The sequence below is a fragment of the Papio anubis genome, chromosome 7 (assembly GCF_008728515.1).
Source record: "Papio anubis isolate 15944 chromosome 7, Panubis1.0, whole genome shotgun sequence".
Lineage (NCBI taxonomy): Eukaryota > Metazoa > Chordata > Mammalia > Primates > Cercopithecidae > Papio > Papio anubis.
In genome coordinates, this window is record NC_044982.1 from 146231559 (window position 1) to 146252648 (window position 21090).

Below are 21090 nucleotides of genomic sequence, written 5' to 3' on the forward strand. Positions count from 1 at the left end.
ACAGAGTGAACGCTGACTATGAGTCAGTTTTTGCTGTTTTCTTCGTGAGTCCATCTTCCTTACACTGTAAGCTTGAAAGTCAAATATAAATCGCCCCCAGCTTGTGTCCTCTACCTGAACCCCTTCTTTACTCACTCCATTCCTGACACATCAGTGCTGAGTCACCTAACAGCACACCAGTGATTCTCGATTGAGGCAGTGGTCCGGGTAGGAAGGTGGTGGAGGATCAAGTAGAACAAAACTGAAGATCACCAGAGTTCAACGTTTAGTTCACAGCAGCAAATGAATGGAGTTCATCACCATGGACAAGGTACTGTTTGAGCATGGTGGAACTTAGAGCTGAGTGAGATACCACTTCTGACTTCTGGCAGCTCACACAGTTATATGCTCAGTGAACACTGAGGTACAATGAATGAGGTTCAGTAAGAGTATGCAAGAAAATGCTGTAGGAATAAAGAGGAAGACGTGATTTATATGACTGGTGTTTTTGTGCAAGATCTTGAAGGGAGAAAAGAATATATTGCAGCAGTTAGAAGGGATCTTCATGGTCATTTACTGTCTTATTTTGTAGACTGGAGAATGGAGGTTCAGAGAGGTTACAAAATTTGTCCACGACCATCCAGCGAGTGAGCATCAACCTGAGACTAGAGCCCCAGTCAAGATCCTTTCCACTCTTGTGCAGCCCACATGTGTATTTCTGGGGGTCGCACTCTGTCTTCCAGGCCGGGACCACAGGAGTGCCCCATGCCTGGATAATTTTTAGAAAAATATTTTGTAGAGATGGGGTCTCCCTATGTTGCCCAGGCTGGTCTCGAACTCCTGGGCTCAAGCAATCCTCCTGCCTTGGCCTCCCAAAGTGCTGGGGCTACAGGCGTGAGTCAGCATGCCCAACCTGACTTTCTCTTCTGTCTGTAGCAGCCTCACCTTTCATTTGAAGCCCTTTGGAGGGTGTGTAGCTCACTCACCTTGGCACGTAATTACTTAGGGAAGCCAGATGCTTGAAAATGCATTTTGATTGTTTTTCAAGACTCAAAGCTTAAGTCTATTTATCAGGAAAACTACCAGGGAAACTTAATGTTGACATTTTCTGGGAGGGAGGTTATATTGTAGCATAGAAATTACTGTAAGGAAAAGGCTGTTTTATCTTTAAGCTAGCTATTATCTCGGTACCACTAGCTACATATTTCTTTTATACCCTAGAAGGTGGTACATCAACATTGTTTCTTACAAATTTAAGAAGACTTGGTTTTTGAGGACAGAGGACAGACAAGGGCTCGAGGGAGCAACCAGGGCATGCCGATGTGGAGTGCCTAGCATGACAGGGAGTGGGCATGGCCTAGGGTTTGCTGACAGGGTCATAGGAGATGAATCTAAGAACTGTGTGTTTGGGCCTCTAGGCCCTAGGGTGGTTACGCTTGATTCTGTGGGCAGCTGGGGGCCATTTCTGGATCTGAAGTGTGCCTGACGAGGTCTCCAAAGGGGGCCTTTCCCAGAGCCTCTTACATCTAGACCAGATGCTGAGGCCTTAAGGTTGGGTACTGAGCCTGTTTGTTTTGTTTTGTTTCAGACGGAGTTTCGCTCTTTTTGTCCAGGCTGGAGTGCAATGGCACGATCTTGGCTCACTGCAACTTCTGCCTCCTGGGTTCAAGCGATTCTCCTGCCTCAGCCTCTCCAGTAGCTGGGATTACAGACGTGTGCCACCACACCCAGCTAATTTTTGTATTTTTAGTAGAGACAGGGTTTCACCATGTTGGCCAGGCTAGTCTCAAACTCCTGACCTCAGGTCATCTGCCAACCTCAGCCTCCCAAAGTGCTGGGATTACAGGTGTGAGCCACTACGACCAGCCGCCTGTTGTTTATTATTTTATTTTATTTTATTTTTTTGAGATGGAATCTCTGTTACCCTGGCTGGCATGCAATGGTGCGGTCTTAGCTCACTGCAACCTCCGCCTCCCGGGTTCAAGTGATTCTCCTCCCTCCGCCTCCCGAGTAGCTGGGTCTACAGGCACACGCCACAATACCCAGCTAATTTTTGTATTTTTAGTAGAGATGGGGTTTCACCGTGTTGGCCAGGCTGGTCTCAAACTCCTGACCTCAGGTGATCGCCTGCCTCGGCCTCCCAAAGTGCTGGGATTATAGTCATGAGCCACCACGCCCAGCCTTTTTAAAATTTTTTTGTAGCCTCAATATATTACCACATTATTTATTTATTTATTTATTTATTTACTTATTTATTATTTTATTTAGAGGCAGGATCTCCCTATATTGTCCAGGCTGGTCTCGAACTCCTGGGCTCAAGGGATCCTCCCACCTTGGCCTTCAAAAGTGCTGGGATTACAGGTGTGAGTCACCGCACCTGGCCTATTTTTTTTTATTTAAGTTATTTTTTCCAAGCCTGGTTTCACCAAAGCTGTCTGGCTGAAGCTCTGGATTTTTGAAGTTACTTAGCTGCCTGTTAAGTCAAAAGGAATGATTCATTTGTGTTTGTAAGCTGTAAGCAATTCATTAGCATTCAAGATAATACCTCACATATTATATGACACCAAAGTGCTTTCACATAAATTATCTCATTTGATGTGACCTTCAAAACAAGCCTGTGAGGTAGGCAAGGACCATTGGCACCAGTTCATAGATGTGGAAACAAAGACTCCGAGAGTTTAAGTGATTGGCTCAGCATAAGGTGGCGGGTTATTGCAGAGCCCCTTCCCACACCTGAATTTTCTGTTTATTTGGAAAGAGAGCCTCGCTCTGTCGCCCAGGCTGGAGTGCAGTGGCGCGATCTCGGCTCACCGCAACCTCCGCCTCCTGGGTTCAAGCCATTCTCATACCTCAGCCTCCCGAGTAGCTGGGACTACAGGCGTGTGATGTGCCGCCACGCCCGGCTGATTTTTGTGTTTTCAGTAGAGACAGGGTTTCACCATGTCGACCAGGCTGATCTGAAACTCCTGACCTCAAGTGATCCACCCGCGTCAGCCTCCCAAAGTGTTTGTATCACAGGCGTGAGCCACTGCGCCCGGCCCACACCTGAATTTTCTACTCCTCTTTCAGAACTTTTTCTGTGACCCACACTTCAGGAGCAGTTAGATCTACAGGAGACGGGTCTGTGGGCCCCAGAGAGCCTCGCAACCCCATCTGTGACACAGAGAGATTTTACCTGCCTGGGACTTGGGTAAACCCAGCAGGTAGTAAGCAGCTCTGAACAGCTTAAGGAATTGTGTTAAGATTTGTGTTAAAACTACCAAAACACAGTTTCCATTTCAGTTAAGTTAGTGGCATTCAAAATGTTTTCCATTTGCATAACATTTTCCCTATTTTTGCTGTTCCTGAGTATTGTTATTCAGTTATTTTCACTAAATTAACTAATTTCTTTCTTTTTTTTTTTTATTTTTGAGACAGAGTCTCACTCTGTCGCCCAGGCTGGAGTCCAGTGGTGCAATCTCGGCTCACTGCAAGCTCCGCCTCCCAGGTTCACGCCATTCTCCTGCCTCAGCCTCCTGAAATCAACTAATTTCTTTTTACTATACAAATTTGTTTTTAAAGGAAACAATGCATTAAGGGAAGACAGAAAGGAATGAGATGTAGGAAGTACCAGGGCGGCCCAGACGGAAGGAGTTCTACCCCCCGGGAAAGGGCAGAGACTGGGCAGAGAAAGTGGCTCTGGGGCTAGAGACCCAGGCCTCTAGAGGTTGAAAGTGACAGCAGGCAGTGGAAAGATGTTTCTGGCAGATCTGGGCAGTGAGAATCTACAACCTGAGAGAAGATGGTAGGAAAGGCTTTTGGGCTCTGAGCCTAATATAGCGGTGGTTAGGATAAGGTTAAAAGGGAGGAGGTGGGCCAGAGAGCAGGGTGGCATCTGAGGAGGAGAAAGAGGGCTGTAGACTGAGCTTCAGGTGGGCTGGTCTGGGGAAGTGGACTGAGGAGGGCAGGACAGGAGGGAGTACTGTGGGGGAGTGAAGGAATGGGGACCTGGAGATGAGAACCAGGGGGATGGGAGGAGTGACCTCAGGATGGACTGAGGAACCAGAGCCCAAAGAGGGTACAGGGACCATCATTTGGCGAGAAGCAGGCCAGGCTCCGTGTGTTGCCCCAAGTGTTCCAGGTGGCACAGGCCCCTGTTCTGAGACTGAATCATAGGCCATGGTTATCAACCTGAGAGGGATGTCAGTGTGAGGCCCAGGTTCTCTGGTGTTATCTTGGTATCACCAGCAGACCCGTGTTTTAGGAGCATTGAGCTGAGAGGCTGTCTGTGGTTGGCCAGCTCTCTGCTTGTGCCAAGCCTTCAGAGCAGCCCACAGGTTGTACGGTGCCCAGACATTTGGGGATTTCTTTGTAGTGCTGTCCCAACAGGGGTCACAGGCTCTAAGGAATGAAAGGATCAATCTTTCAGGCAGAGGGGACTTTTATTTTTATTTATTTCTGTTTATTTAAAGAGATGGATCTCACTGTGTTGCCCAGGCTGGCATGCCATGGCATGATGACAGCTCACTGCAGCCTCAAACTCCTGGACTCAAATAATCCTTCCCAGCCCCCCACGTAGCTGGGACTCCAGGTGCATGCCACCACGCCTGGCTCATTTTTAAATTTTTTGTAGAGGTGCGGTTCGCTTTGTTGCCCGTGCTGGTCTTGAACTCCTGGCTTCAAGTGATCCTCTTGCTTTGGCCTCCCAAAATGTTAGGATTACAGGCATCAGCCACGATGCCTAGCCAGAGGGGGCTTTTAGACAGGTGCCCAGAGCTCTGTGGTTTGCTTCCTGCGTGTGACATCAGGCAGTCACATACCTCTGGGGTTCCTGCCAGAGGAACCCCAGAGGGGATGGGGAGGCATCTGCCTCGCCGGGCTTGGGGAGATGTAGCTGCCCCAGTTGTTATCACTCACTGTCCCTGTGACTGGAACTGGGCCTGGCAATGGGTTTCCAGCTGATTCACCTGAGATTCTTTGTCCATTCAGTGCTTGTTGTCACATAGAGCTGCCTCCCTCTGTGTCCTCCTTATCTAAGTCTAACCTCTCAGCCTGGGCCTCGTTACTTGTACCACTTACTTACCTGGCTCCAAGTTTTGTTATAAGAAAGGACAGCAACTTAAAAAAAATAATGATCCTTCTTTGTAGGGCACCTTTCTTTTAAGTTAATGATAGCTATTTGCTATTTATTGGATCCCTTAGCACTTTGCTTTTTGGGTGAGTCAGGAGTTCCTTCCCCCGTCAAGAGGTGGAACTGGAGGCAGGCGGATGTCAGAGGCCCTGCTGTGTGCCTGCGGCAAAGCTCAGTGGAGGTGGCTAGAGGCCCAGCTCCCAGCCCCCCTCTCCTGCTCTGGGTTCAGGTTGCTGAAAGTGGTAGAACCGGATGGAGCTTCCGGGGAAGGGCTGGGTGACTGCCAATTTATTATTCATTGTCTGATGTGGGCAGTGCGGGGATAACACTTAGTTCCCACTGTGGTTATCCTGGCAGTCTGCTTTAGTAATTCCTTCCCTTTCCCAGACTTGGTTTTTTAAGAGGAGGTGTTAGCAGGGACGAGGAGAAATTGTGAAATAGTGGTCAGATCTCCTAGGATCTGGATGGCACCTACTTCCTTCTGCTCCTCAGTGGGTCTGAAGTAATTGACATAGTTGAGGTTTCCGATTGTGTTTTGGTTGAGAACAAATGAATGTTTGCCGATTCATGCAACAGATATGTATTGTGTGCCTGCTGAGTTCCAGGTGCTGTTCACTGTTCTGGACCCTGGGGAGAAGCAGAACTCCCTGCCTCCTAAGTACATCCACTTTATTTGTAAGGGGAACCCCCATACCTTCCTCTACCCTTATGCTCCCATTTAAGGTACAGTTATAACCGGCTTCTCTGTTTCTCCAGACCGTACCAGAAAAGAAGCAGCAGATGAGCAGCACTTCTAGGGAAGGGCTGGCATCTGGCCATCTAGTAGAGGCCAACTAAGGAAGTAATAGGAAAACTATTAAAAGAGTAGATTTTGAAATCCTCACCACCTAGGGAGGCAAATGAAAAGCCTGACGCTGCTCTCCATAGAGCGTGTCATACTATTCAGTAGTTTATGTTCTGGATGATGATCCTGAGACATCAAAGACAGATTAAACTCAACCAGTCTAGGATGGAAAAAGGGTGGTAGACAGTGAGGTTTTTAGAAGGACATCAGGAGAAAGACCACGTTTCTGCAAATTGGAGTTTGAAGTCCTCGGGGAGCTTACCTTTATCTGAGATCTTCGTCCTTCTGGGGCTGGGCCTTGGAAAGAGCTTGTCCTCTGAAAAGCCACGATCTGGACGGGGAACTTTGGGTTGGAAACATTTGAACTGTCACCTGGATGCTTTGTGAAATCTCAGAAATGCAAGTGTCTCTAAGTGCTAGAGAGACCAGGTGATTTAGGGGAAACTTATGGGTAAAGAAGGAAAGCTGCAAATGAAGGCTCTAGGAGCCTTCCGCACCTTGCTGGGGCCGCTTCAGCTCTGCCTAAGTGATCCCAGCACCTGCAGACACAGTTTCTTTCTTTCTTTTTTTAGAGATGGGGTCTTGCTATGTTGCCCAGGGTGGTCTCAAACTCCTGAGCTCAAGTGATCCTCCCGTGTCAGCCTCCCAAAATGCTGGGATTACAGGCATGAGCCACTGGACCTGGGCCAGACTCAGTTTCTGGAGGAGCTTGCAACCTGGGATTCCTGGGTTTCAGCAGTCCTGTCTATCCTGTATCATGAGGAGTAAGATTTTAGAGGATGGCCCCTCTATTTCTTGTTCTTCTGAAAGTTCCTCTCCTTCCCAACTTTAGGATAGTTATAAGAAATATTGTTGCACATTTTTACCCTGAATCTAGCCTTTTGAGCTGTTCATAAGGTAGGATTATTTAATAGTAAACAATACTGAGAACGGAAGCTTTTTCAAAGACCTGCTTTAGGAGAGTTGTGTTTACATGGTGAGAAATTCTTCAGGCAGCAGTCAACTCCAGGAGGGCTGGGCAAAGCTGGGGATCTAGTTTGTAGCACAAAGCACCAAATTCTAGGTCAACCGGTTCAAAGTCAAAACTGGTCTTCCAGGCTAAAACTAAGGGATGGGCCCTGCCCAGGGCAGGTTTAGCAGTTAAATATAGTAATAACTAGTTAATCAAGACAGACATACCTGACCAACATTCTTAGGTCAGCTGGGTTTTGATTCAAGGCCACGCTGGAAAATCTCAGGCTACCTACCCATCCCTTTTGCCCCTTGAATGAGAGTATTTCAGAGACCCTGAGAGTTAACCCAGGATTGAATTTTAGATCTACCCCCCAGCAGATTCAAATCCAGCTGTGTCCACCTAGGGAATTCAAATGGAGTTGACCTGTATCCACTGTGGACCCGAGTCCATTCCTGAATTCCTGTCCATTTGGCATCCTGCTGGCCTGGTGTCACATTTACCCTCTTCCAGAAGTAGAGGAGAGAAAGGTTTGGGAACTTGTAGGAAGCACGTAGTTTTTGTCAGGTTCTTACACAGATCATTTTCTTTCCAGCAGCCCTGCCTGTAGGGTTTATTCTTCTCACTTTGATGTTGAAGCCCCTAAGGCTGTGTGAGCTTCAGTAATTTGCCCAAGGTCATGCTATTAGTATGTAGAAGATTCCGAATATGAAAATACATCTGTCAGACTCCGGAACTTGCCCTCTTTTAGTGAACCATGCTGCCCCCAGCTTAGAATTGTAGAAAGAAGCTAAACAATTTTGTTTTTGGTTCTTACCAGTTTTTTTCTTGTATCACTTGGAAAGTAATACAAGCTTATAAAAAGTAAGTATCAGCTGTAACCCTTTCTTTCAGCTGTTTATAAGGTAGGATTATTTAATAATAAATAATACTGAGACCAGAAGCTTTTTCAGGGATATCCCTTTTCTTTCAGAGGTGTTGTTGTTGTTGTTGTTGTTATGGACTTTCGCTCTTCCCTCCCAGGCTGGAGTGCAATGGTGCAATCTCAGCTCACTGCAACCTCTGCCTGCTGGGTTCAAGGGATTGTCCTGCCTCAGCCTTCTGAGTAGCTGGGATTACAGGCTACCGCCACCATGCCCAGCTAATTTTTGTATTTTTAGTAGCGACGGGGTTTCACCATGTTGGCCAAGCTGGTCTCGAACCCCTGACCTCAGGTGATGTGCCCGCCTCGGCCTCCCAAAGTGCTGGGATTACAGGTGTGAGCCAACACACCCAGCCCAGAGATATTTTTATATTTGTGTATTTCTGTCTGGTGGGGATGAAAGTCCTAGCCTCCCTGTTTGGGCTTATCTGACACCAGTCTGGCAGAGGTTTGGGGTGGCAAGAGTGGAAGTCTGTGCTCTCTACCTGGCCTTTGATGGCGTGGGTGGGGTGGTGGCCACTGTTTTTTCTGTGGTAATTGACTGGAGTAGAATATAGAATAGTTCTTGCCTAAAGTAATGTTTCTATGGCTTTTCATTGAATGGATTTTTGGTATCATAATTAACCCTTATGTCATAGTTTCCTCATTTGTAAAATGAGGAGGATACTAATTTCTTTTTTTTTTTGGAGACGGAGTCTCGCTCTGTCGCCCAGGCTGGAGTGCAGTGGCCGGATCTCAGCTCACTGCAAACTCCGCCTCCCGGGTTTACGCCATTCTCCTGCCTCAGCCTCCCGAGTAGCTGGGACTACAGGTGCCCGCCACATCGCCTGGCTAATTTTTTGTATTTTTAGTAGAGTCGGAGTTTCACCGTGTTAGCCAGGATGCTCTCGATCTCCTGACCTCGTGATCCGCCTGTCTCGGCCTCCCAAAGTGCCGGGACTACAGACTTGAGCCACCACGCCCGGCCAGAGGATACTAATTTCTACCTCATAGGGGCTTTAAGAGTTAAGTAAGTTAATATACGTAAAGCACTTCAAATAGAGCTTGCCATATGGCAAGCAGTGTGTAAGTGCTAGCTGCTATTTTTGTTGTTTTGGAATTTAAATAATTCCTGACTTTTCTCTGTTATGACTAATGGTATAAATGAACAGCAGTGTTTATAGATATATGAATTTCTAAGTATTTCTTTAGAATAAACTCTTACAGGGGCCTTGCTATCAAAGGGTCGGCTTTTCAGAGCTTCCTGATATACACCGTCAGATTACATTCCAGAACCCTCATGTCAGTGTACACATTCACCACAGCGCCGCTAACATGCCATTTTTATTTTATTTTATTTATTTATTTTTGAGACGGAGTTTTGCTCTTGTTGCCCAGGCTGGAGTGCAGTGGTGTGATCTCGGCTCACTGCAACTTCTGCCTCCTGGGTTCAATCGATTCTTCTGCCTCAGCCTCCTGAGTAACTGGGAGTGCAGGCGTGCGCCACCATGCCCAGCTAATTTTGTATTTTTAGTAGAGACTGGGTTTCTCCATGTTGGTCAGGCTGGTCTCGAACTCCTGACCTCAGGTGATCCACCCACCTCAACCTCCCAAAGTGCTGGGATTACAGGCGTGAGCCACTGCTCCCGGCCTTAACTTGCCATTTAGCTGTTGACTGACAGATGAAAAATGGGTTTTCATGTTTGAGGCTGAACATTTTTCATGTTATTAACCATTCATATTCATTTGTGACTTCTCTCTTCATGTTCCTTCTCTATTTTCTTGTTTTGTTTGTTTTTTTCTGAGGACTCTGTATGCATTCTTTATGTAGTCAAGACTGTGTTGTCCGTCATATTTCATGTAGATTCTTCCCTCAGTTTTCATGTACCTTGTCTTTTAATTTTATCTGTGATTTTATTATTATTTTTTGAGACGGAGTCTTGCTGTGTTGCCCAGGCTGGAGTGCAATGGCGCAATCTCGGCCTACTGCAACCTCTGCCTCCCTGGTTCAAGCCATTCTCCTGCCTCATCCTCCCAAGTAGCTGGGACTACAGGCATGTGCCACCATGCCCAGCTAATTTTTGTATTTTTAGTAGAGATGGGGTTTCACCATGTTGGCCAGGTGGGTCTCGGAACTCCTGACCTCAGGTGATCCGCCTGCCTCGGCCTCCCAGAATGCTGGGATTACAGGTGTGAGCCACTGCACCCAGCCTGTCTATGATTTTTGACTTTGAGAAATTTGAAAAGTTTTCAGTATCAGATCCACTCGTATTGTGTGTGTGCATGCGCACATTCACGTGTGTGATTTCTTCGCTTTTATGCTCAGGAATTTCTTCTGGGAAAGGCTGAAAGCAGTTTAATAGTCCCATTACTTTCTTTTCTTTTCATTTTTTAAGTTTTTTTTTTTTTAATTAGTATTTTGCTTTATCTGGAATTGTTTGTGTGTGTTTTTTTGTTGTTGTTGGTTTTTTATTTTTTGAGACCTGGTGTCTGTCGCTCTGCTGCCCAGGCTGGAGTGCAGTGGTATAACCATAGCTCACTGCAGCCTTGAACTCCTGGGCTCAAGTGATCCTTTGCCTCGGCCTCCCGAGTAGCTGGGATGACAGGTGTACACCACCACGTCCAGCTCATTTAAAAAAAAAATTTGTACAGACGGCATCTCATATGTTGCCCAGGTTGGTCTTGAATTCCTGGGCTCAAGCAATCCCCCCGTCTCAGCTTTCCAAAGTGCTGGGATTATAGGTGTGAACCACTGTACCTGGCCTGGAAATTATTTTGGTATGTGGTTTAAGATGAAGATATAACTTTTTTTTCACTTGGTGTAATATATTATAATAGTATCTTTTGCCACATACTTAAATACTTACTACAGTTTGTTTTTTGGCTTTGCCTATGTTCCATTTATCTTGCTTGCTGCTTTTGTGCTTTATGATATATTCTCTCTTTTTTGGTGGGGGACAGAGTCTTGCTGTGTCTACCAGGCTGGAGCACAGTGACTTGAACATGTCTCGCTGCAGCCTCGATTCCCCCCTGGACTCAAGGGATCCTCCCACTTCACTCTCTCACATAGTTGGGACTACAGGTGTGCACCACCACATCACAAAAAATTAATTTTAAAATTTTTTGTAGAGATGAGGTCTACCTATGTTGCCCAGGCTGGTCTCAAACTCCTAGACTCAAGTGATCCTCCCACCTCAGCCTCCTGAAGTGCTAGGATTACAGGTGTGAGCCACCATACCTGGCCTATGATACATTCTCATAGCAGACAGAAAACATTGAGGTACAAGTTATTTGGGCTTGGAGACCCCCCACATTAAACCTCCTTACTCATCCATCCTGGTTTATTACGGTTGAACTCGGGAAGCTCTCCTCATCTGGCCTGCTCAAAATGAGCATCCTGGAGCGTTCCCTTCCAATTGTTCTATTGCGTTTTTGAATCACATGTAAACCTCAGTGTATTTTCAGTATCATAATCAAGTTAACTTTATCCTTTTTTTTTTTTTTTTTTTTTTTTTTTGAGACGGAGTCTTGCTGTGTCGCCCAGGCTGGAGTGCAGTGGCGCAATCTCGGCTCACTGCAAGCTCCGCCTCCTGGGTTCACGCCATTCTCCTGCCTCAGCCTCCCCTGTAGCTGGGACTACAGGCGCCCGCCACTGCACCCGGCTAATTTTTTGTATTTTTAGTAGAGACGGGGTTTCACCGTATTAGCCAGGATGGTCTCAATCTCCTGACCTTGTGATCCGCCCGCCTCGGCCTCCCAAAGTGCTGGGATTACAGGCGTGAGCCACCGCGCCCGGCCAACTTTATCATTTTTAAATCCCTGTTTTCTCCTCTTCCTGGGCCCGGTTTGCGTTTCTTTGCCTGTATGTATCCTACCCCTATTCCCCAGCATTTCTTTATCCCAGGTCTGTACATTGAAATCTGTTTGTACACATTGTTCTTTTCCTACAGTTTTCCTCTATTAATTTTTTTTTTTTTTTAAAAGACAGGTTCTTGTTCTGTCTCCCAGGCTGGAGTGCAGTGGTAAGATCATGGCTCATTGCAGCTTCAAACTCCTGGGCTCAAGTGATCCTCCCACTTCAGCTTCTTGAATTGCATGCCACTAAACCCAGCTCATTTTTAAATTTTTTGTGGAGATAGGGTCTTACTATGTTCCCCAGGTTGGCCTTGAACTCCCAGGCTCAAGCAGTCCTCCCGCCTTGGCCTCCCAAAGTGCTGGGACTACAGGCACGCGCCACTGCACCCGGCCCTATGACATTTTTTGGTTTAAGTTTTTTTTTTTTTGAGACGGAGTCTCGCTCTGCCACCCAGGCTGGAGTGCAGTGGCGTGATCTCGGCTCACTGCAAGCTCCACCTCCCGGGCTCACGCCATTCTCCTGCCTCAGCCTCCCGAGCAGCTGGGACTACAGGCGCCCGCCGCCGCGCCCGGCTAATTTTTTTTTTGTATTTTTAGTAGAGACGGGGTTTCACCGTGGTCTCAATCTCCTGACCTTGTGATCCGCCCGCCTCGGCCTCCCAAAGTGCTGGGATTACAGGCGTGAGCCACCGCGCCCGGCCTGGTTTAAGTTTTTTAATTAACCAAAATGTCCTTTGACAAAAAAATCTATTTTTTATTTCCATGTTTTATGGGAAACATGTCTTTTTTCATGTTCTTTTCCGTTCTCAGTACCTTTTCCTCCTTAAAGTAGAACTTTTCTGTTTCTCCTCTAAGTTGGTCTGGAGAAGTCTAAACTCCTATACCCCCTGTTCTGAAGGCTCTTTCAGGCTCTCTGCCTGGAGAACTACTCACCTTTCCAGACCCAGCTCAGATACTGCCTCCTCCGGGAAGCCTTCAGAGCTAAATTAGTTGCTACCTTCTCTGTGTTCCCATTCTTATGGACCACTCTTAGGCATCTCACACATTGTAATTGGAACCGATTGCTTTCCCTGGCGTCCTCTTTGCTAAACAGTGTCCTTCGTCAGTGTCAGAGAACATGCCTGATTGTTCTCCGTATTCCCCATCTCCCAGTCAGAACCTGCATATCCTAGATCTCCATCAGCGAACACACAAGGTGGGGTCAGTGCAGTGCTGCACCGAGGGGCTCTCGGAGAGCTCTTTAGGGACCTTACTTCTCTCCCTGCTAATACCTAGCCAGTATATGAGACTGGCAGTGTTTTCCTAAAGGACCTGGAAATACAGAATGTTCAGCTCTGTATACTTTTAAAAGGTAGTTTGGAAGCTGAGGCACACGCCAGGCCATTGAGGGAATGGCGGTCTAGGATACATCAAATTGATTGGGGCAGTCGTGTTTTGTTGTAAACGTTGGGAGTGTGGGAGGCTGGAAGGGCCAGGGGTAGGATGGGGTTCACCCAGGTGGGGAGTGAGAGAACCTTGTTACAGTTGTAACTAGTTGCATCAAATAAAATCTGATGAGACTCTTAAAGACACTTAACTTTTTTTTTTTTTTTTCCAATCAGCTTCTTCAAGTTGCTTATTAAAGGAACACATTCTGGAAAGAGAATTGACAAGGAAGCAAATTAATATGTAGATTAATTTATCATTATTACATAATTATTTTTCAGTTTGAATAATTTTATTTTCCTATTACAGTGAAAAACCAAACTTCCAATGCTCAAAATAAATTATGAAACACAAAACAATATTTATCATTCCCTTAGAATAAAATTCAGAAAGCCTTCTCTCAAAAAAAGGAAAGAAAACGAAGGAGATGCCACTGCTGGACACCCCTTCTGTCTTGCTTTCTTACTGCTCCTTCTTCTTCTTCTTCTTCTTCTTCTTCTTTTTGAGATAGAATTTTACTTTTGTCGCCCAGGCTGGAGTGCAGTGGCGCAATCTCGGCTTACTGTAGCCTCTGCCTCCCAGATTCCTGCCTCAGCCTCCCTAGTAGCTGGGACTACAGGCGTGTGCCACCACACCCAGCTAATTTTTGTATTTTTGATAGAGACAGGGTTTTACCACGTTGGCCAGGCTGATTTCGAATTCCTGACCTCAAGTGATCGGCCCTCCTCAGCCTCCCAAAGTGCTGGGATAACAGGCATGAGCCACCACACCCAGCCTGCTCCTTCTTCTTCACACTCACTCCTACTCCCTCTCTCAGATTTACAAAAAGGAACATACAAAGCATTTTATTTATTTATTTTTTTTGAGACAGAGCCTTACTCTGTCACCCAGGCTGGAGTGCAGTGACACAATCTCAGCTCACTATAGCCTCTGCCTCCCGGATTCAAGTGATTCTTCTGCCTCAGCTTCCCAAGTAGCTGGGATTACAAGCGTGCGCCACCACTCCCAGCTAATTTTTATATTTTTAGTAGATACAGGGTTTCACCATGTTGGCCAGGCTGGTCTCAAACTCCAGACCTTAAGTGATCCACCCACCTTGGCCTCCCAAAGCAATGGGATTACAGGCATGAGCCACGCGCGCCCAGCCTACCCCACTTTGAAAGAGCCCCATGATACAAAATAAAACATCTTCCACAAAACCCGCCTACATCCCTGGGGCAAGACTACTACTCCTAGTCCTGAGGAAGTTCATCTTGAAGGTAGAGTTGCAGGTGATGCCACAGATACTGGGACATGGACCACCTCCCCCTCCCTTCCTCTCACCCATCCCAGAGAGAGGGTGGAGATAGGATCAGAGAGGAGGGGCCCAGAGGCTAGGAACAAACACCCAACAGACTCCTATCAGTGTGTGTAGGTGCTTATATGTGTGGGAACGAACCTTGATGTCAGAGGGCTGGGGACATTGAGAAAGAACATCTTTATAATATTTTTGGTATTGTTTTACTTGTTGGAAAAAAGCAAACAAAGGGCCTTGAAATATAAAAAATGTTCAGTAAAGGAAAGAGGCTGGGGGCACAATAAAGCAGGCAAAGAGAGCAAAAGAGAAAAGACGAATGATAAGCGACCTAAAAAGTAAAGATGACACTGTCTTAAGCTAGCACCTCCTTTCCCTTAATACTGTTCTTTTTTGTAGTGAAAACAGAGCTAGGGAGGGAGGGTTAGGGTGGGAAGTGAGCAGGCAGGGCAGGTGTGCTTCAGTGGGCGATTGGGAAGGCGGGCGGCACGTCTACACCCTCTCTGCCCAGCGCCTCTCCTGGGTGGTTCCTGCTGCCTCCAGCGCAGTCCAGTCGGGAGAACCAAACAGCTTGGGTTGCCCTGGCAGGTGCCCTGGCTGTGGCCCAGCAGGTGGCAGCACACCCGCGGAGGTCCTGGGCCCGTGGCTGCCTCGTGGACTTAGGAGTTGCCCAGCAGGTGTTCACCTGGTGGATGCTGGCTGCTTACCTCTGAAAGGCCTTAGGTAGCACACTTGGGCGTAGAAGCGTTTCTTGCGTCCATCTTGGAAGCTAGAAATCCAATCTGCTTAGCTCTTCCTCCAGGTTTGAGCAGCAGGTAACACACCGAGCAGAAGGGAGAAAGCAAAGGCCTTGGAGGCAGAGGACAGATTCTGGGGTTGTGTACCCTGTCTTCACTTACAACAGCTATTAGGTAACACACGAAAGAGAATCTTGGTAGCTGTGTTTATTTTTACTTATGTAAGAAATATTGGGGTTTCTTTCTATTTAAGAGAGAGGGTCTTGCTCTGTCACCCAGGCTGGAGGGCAGTGGCATCATCATAGCTCACTGCAGCCTCAAAATCCTTGGCTGAGGTGATCCTCCGGCCTCAGCTTCCTTAATAGCTGGTATTAGAGGCACGCACCACTATGCCCAGCTAATTTTTTATTTTAATTTGATTTAATTTTTTTTTTTTTGAGACAAGGTCTCACTCTGTCATCTAGGCTGAAGTGCAGTGGTGTGAACATGCTCACTACAGCTTCATCCTCCCAGGCTCCAGTGAGCCTCCCACCTCAGCCTCCTGAGCAGGGGGACAAAGGCACATGTTACCACTCCTGGCTCATGTTTAAAAAATTTTTGTAGTGATGAGGTCTTGCCATGTTGCCCAGGCTGGGCTGGAACTCCTAGGCTCAAGCGATCCTCTCGCCTCAGCCCCCTGAGTAGCTGGGACTACATGCATGCACCAGCACATCTGACAAAAAAATTTTTTTTTTGAGACAGAGTCTCGCTCGCCCAGGCTGGAGTGCAATGACCTGATCTCAGCTCACTGCAGCCTCTGCCTCCCAGGTTCAAGCAATTCTCCTGCCTCAGCCTCCTGAGTAGCTGGGACTACAGGCACATGCTACCATGCCCGGCTAATTTTTTGTATTTTTAGTAGAGACTGGGTTTCACCATGTTAGCCAGAATGGTCTTGATCTCCTGACCTCGTGATCCTCCCTCCTTGGCCCCTCAGAGTGCTGGGATTACAGGGATGAGCCACTGCGCCTGGCTAATTTTTTATTTTTAGCAGCGATGAGGTCTTACTATATTGCTCAGGCTGGTCTTACACTCCTGAGCTTAAGCAGTCCTCCCACCTCAGCTTCCCAAAGTGCTGGGATTACAGGTGTGAGCCACTGCACCCAGGCCATTTGTTTGTTTTAAACTCAAAAGTTGTTTTGTTTTGTTTTTTGTTTTTTTTTTTTTGAGACACAGTCTTGCTCTGTTGCCCAGGCTAGAGTGCACTGGTGCGATCTCGGCTCACCGCAACCTCCGCCTCCCGGGTTCACACCATTCTCCTGCCTAAGCTTCCTGTGTAGCTGGGACTACAGGCGCCCGCCACCATGCCCGGCTAATTTTGTATTTTTAGTAGAGACAGGGTTTCACCGTGTTAGCCAGGATGGTCTCCATCTCCTGACCTCATGATCCACCCATCTTGGCCTCCCAAAGTGCTGGGATTACAGGCTTGAGCCACTGCACCCAGCCTAAACTTAAAAGTTTATAATAAGATCTATGTCAGAACATGGATACCTCTGTCTATTATAATCTTTTATTTAAAAAAAAATTTTAATAAGCGTAGGAAATTCCTGAACAAACATTTTTAAATTTATTTTTTGTTATTTTTTTGAGACAGGGTCTTCCTCTGTCGCTCAGGCTGGAGTGCAATGGCATGATCTCGGCTCACTGCAACGTCTGCCTCTGGGGCTTAAGCGAGTCTTCTGCCTCAGTCTCCCGAGCAGCTGGGTCTACAGGTGCACGCCACCATGGCCAGCTTATTTTTGTGTTTTTAATAGAGACAGGGTTTTGCCATGTTGGCCAGGCTGGTCTTGAACTCCTGACCTCAAATGATCTGCCCACCTCAGCCTCCCAAAGTGCCAGGATTACAGGCATGAGCCACCATGTCTGGCCAATCGTAATCTTTTTTTTTTTTTTTTTTTTTTTTGAGACGGAGTCTCGCTGTGTCACCCAGGCTGGAGTGCAGTGGCACAATCTTGGTTCACTGCAGCCTCTGCCTCCCCCATGAATCAAGCTATTCTCATGCCTCAGCCTCCTAAGTTGCTGGAATTACAGGCGAATATGCCATCACACCCAGCTAATTTTTGTATTTTTAGTAGAGACCAGGTTTCGCCATGTTGGCCAGGCTGGTCTCCAACTCCTGACCTCAAGTGACCCACCCGCCTCGGCCTCCCAAAGTGTTATGATTACAGGCATAAGCCGCCATGCCTGGCCTCAATCATAATCTTTTATTTTATTTGAGACAGAATCTTGCTCTGTCGCCAGGCCGGAGTGTAGTGGCGTGATTTCGCCTTACTGCAACCTCTGCCTCCTGGGTTCAAGCAATTCTCCTGCCTCAGCCTCCCGAGTAGCTGGGATTACAGGTGCCTGCTAGTACACCCAGCGAATTTCTGTATTTTTAGTAGAGACGGGGTTTCACTATGTTAGTTAGGCTGGTCTCGAACTCCTGACCTCAGGTGATCTGTCCACCTCAGCCTCCCAAAGTGCTGGGATTATGGGCGTGAGCCACCGTGCCCGGCCAATCATCATCTTTTAAATGAGTCTCCCTGTTGATGGGGATCTTGGCTGGCTGGTATCAACAGTGTTATAGAAAGCATCCTTGTATATTTATTTTGCTGTACTTCTACAAGTCCAGATTCCTAGGACTGGGTTAAAGGGAAAGAACATTTTAGATTTTGATGGCTGAATTTTCCTCCAGATAGGTTGCCCCAGTTTATAGGCCCACCAAGAATGTGTAGAGTATCTGTCTGCGAGTGGCTGTAGAGAAAGCAGGGTACTGTGCTCCTGCCTGTTCCAGCAGCCCGTGGACATCTGCAGTGGTGAGACTGAGCACTTGGCAGGAAGTGGGCCCAGCTCCTAGGCTGGGCGACAGTGGCTCGCTTCCTCCATGGCCTTGGCCTCCTTCATTGCAAGCCTCCCTGGGGCTAGGAAGTGGGCGCCAGCAGCTTCTCTTTTAGGTGTGTGTGGGATTCCCCTTACCCATTGAGCAAGGTTTTCCTGTTTGTCCCTGGGATGAGAGGGAATGACAGTGTCTTGTGTCTGACTCTTCCAGGTAAAGAAGGCATATAGGCAGAAGGCCCTCTCCTGCCACCCAGACAAAAATCCAGATAATCCAAGAGCAGGTGAGACTCTTCTGAGGGCATGGGGAGAAAGAGCCACTCACCCAGGCCTTGTGTTTCCTGATGTACGCTCTGCACGTGAGTGCTGTGGGATGTACTTACACACAGCCTGGCTCCGGGCCGTGGGTCCCAGGGCTTCCCTTCATGTTAGGGGTGTCTGGTCAGTTGCTGAGATGCTCACCCCTCCTTATTGGTCTGTCATCTGCTGATGTCGGCTTTTTTCCCATCCTGTGGCTTTTTTTAAGTGTTTTTTGTTTGTTTGTTTTTTTGAGGGAGCACACCATCACAAAGTCTTAACTTTATTTTTCTTCTCTCTCTTTTTGATCCTTATGTTTAGCTGAACTCTTCCACCAGCTTTCTCAGGCCTTGGAGGTGCTGACTGATGCTGCAGCAAGGGTAAGCATAGCCTCCTTCATCGGAATCGTCCCCCTTGATTAGAGACTACTGCTGCCCCTCAACCTCAGTCCTCTGCCCTTTGCCATGTGGCACAGTCCTTGCTGTCTCAGCCCAGGAGACCCAGTCACCAGGCTGCCACTCTGATGGCCCTTGGGCTAGGGGCCAGGCAGATTGCTGGGGCTCCGTCTTTACTCTCCGGCTGACCCTCTGCCCTGTGCCCCTTTCTCCTGCCAGGCTGCATATGACAAGGTCAGGAAAGCCAAGAAGCAGGCAGCAGAGAGGACCCAGAAACTAGATGAGAAAAGGAAGAAAGTGAAGCTTGGTAGGTGCCATCATAGTGCTCGGTGGCCTGTGGTTTCCTGCGGCCATTTTCATTCATCTCCCTCACCTGAAGCTTCACTTCCAGCAACTCATCTCAAAGCCTTTTGGCTCAGGCTCTGGGCAAAATGCTGCTCTTAGAGGTTGGTTCCTAAAGACACTCTTAGGAATAATAATGAGGTTTAATATTAGCTAAGCATGTGACAAATGCCTTATTGTCCCTTTAATTGTCATAACTGTACAAGGAAGTGTGGGTACTAAACCTTTTTTAAAAACATGGTTTTTTGGGGCCGGGCGCAGTGGCTCACGCCTGTAATCCCAGCACTTTGGGAGGCCGAGGCGGGTGGATCACAAGGTCAGGAGATGGAGACCAATCTGGCTATCACGGTGAAACCCCGGCTCTACTTAAAAAATACAAAAAAAATTAGCTGGGCGCCGTGGCGGGCGCCTGTAGTCCCAGCTACTCGGGAGGCTGAGGCAGGAGAATGGCGTGAACCCGGAAGGCGGAGCTTGCAGTGAGCCGAGATCGCGCCACCGCACTCCAGCCTGGGCGACAGAGCGAGACTCCGTCTCAAAAAACACGGTTTTTTGAGACAGGGTCTTACCCTGTCACCTAGGCTGGAGAGCAGTGGCACGATCTCAGCTCACTGCAACCCCCACCCCCTGGGTTCAAGTGATTCTGGTTCCTCAGCCTCTCGAGTAGTGGGACTACAGACGTGTACCACCATGCCCAGCTAATTTTGTTCAATTTTTGTGGAGATGGAGTTTCACAATGTTGGCCAGGCTGGAGTGCAGTGGCCGGATCTCAGCTCACTGCAAGCTCCGCCTCCCAGGTTTACACCATTCTCCTGCCTCAGCCTCCCCAGTAGCTGGGACTACAGGCGCCCGCCACGTCGCCCGGCTAGTTTTTTGTATTTTTAGTAGAGACGGGATTTCACCGTATTAGCCAGGATGGTCTCGATCTCGTGACCTCATGATCCGCCCGTCTCCGCCTCCCAAAGTGCTGGGATTACAGGCTTGAGCCACCGCGCCCGGCCAAGGCTGGTCTTAAACTCTTGGCCTCAAGCTATCCACCTCAGCCTCCCAAAGTGCTGAGATTACAACTGTGCGCTGCCGCACCTGGCCTCTGAAGCCATTTTTTATAGGCAAAGGAGCTAAGGCACCAAAAGTTTAAGAGCTTGCTGGAGCTGGGATTTAAACTTATCCAGGGTGAGTAAAATTGGTGCTTGTGGCCGGGTGCGGTGGCTCACACCTGTAATCGCAGCACTTTGGGAGGCTGAGGTGGATCACGAGAGGTGGATCACTAGGTCAGGAGTTCAAGACCAGCCTGGCCAAGATGGTAAAACTCCTTCTCTACTAAAAAAACAAAATTTAGCCGGGTGTGGTGGCGGGCGCCTGTAATCCCAGCTACTCGAGAAGCTGAGGCAGAGAATTGCTTTGTACCCAGGAGGCAGAGGTTGCAGTGAGCCGAGATCACGCTGCTGCACTGTAGCCTGAGCAACAGAGCAAGACTCCATCTCAACAAACAAACAAACAAACACACAAACAAAAAACTGGTGCTTGTATTCACCATTTCTGGCTGAATCTTTTTTTTTTTTATTTTTTAATAGAGAAACGGGGTTTTGTACTGTCACCCAGGCTAGGGTGGCACCATCATGGCTCACTGCAGCCTCAAACTCCTGGGCTCAAGCAGTTCTTCTGCCTCAGCCTCCTGAGTACCTGGGACTACAGGTGCAAGCCACTGTGCCTGGCTGGGTCTTTTAATTTGTTCTAAACCCAATTCCTACCCAGAGTTTTCACTTTGAGAAGCTCCCTCAGAAGGATTCAAAGAGGTCCAGGCTTTCTCTTCTCTAATAGCTTTATTGAGGTATTCTTTGTATATCATAACATCAACCCGTTTCAAGTGTACACTTCAATGATTTTTCGTAAATTTACCAAATGATGCAACTCTGACTATAAATCAGATTTGGAACATTTTCATCAACCCAATAAGATTGGTACAAGCATTTTTTTTTTTTTTTCTCACTTAAAAAAACATCACTGGTTATAGCAGCATGGTCCAAGCACTTTTTTTTTTTTTTTTTTTTTTTGAGACAGTCTCCCTCTGTGGCCCAGGCTGGAGTGCAGTGGCACAATCTCGGCTCACTG

The 21090-nt window shown here is 47.6% G+C and overlaps 1 protein-coding gene across 2 annotated transcripts in view; it reads left to right on the plus strand.

The window, feature by feature from the left end:
• The window catches only part of DNAJC17 (DnaJ heat shock protein family (Hsp40) member C17), a 44719-nt gene that overhangs the window by 13494 nt on the left and 10135 nt on the right, over window positions 1-21090 (plus strand). For both annotated transcript variants that reach the window (XM_031668826.1, XM_031668827.1), the window contains exons 2-4: window positions 18162-18231; window positions 18566-18624; window positions 18859-18946. In XM_031668826.1, the coding sequence (XP_031524686.1) occupies window positions 18162-18231; window positions 18566-18624; window positions 18859-18946 (217 nt within the window). The remainder of the gene's footprint in view (window positions 1-18161; window positions 18232-18565; window positions 18625-18858; window positions 18947-21090) is intronic.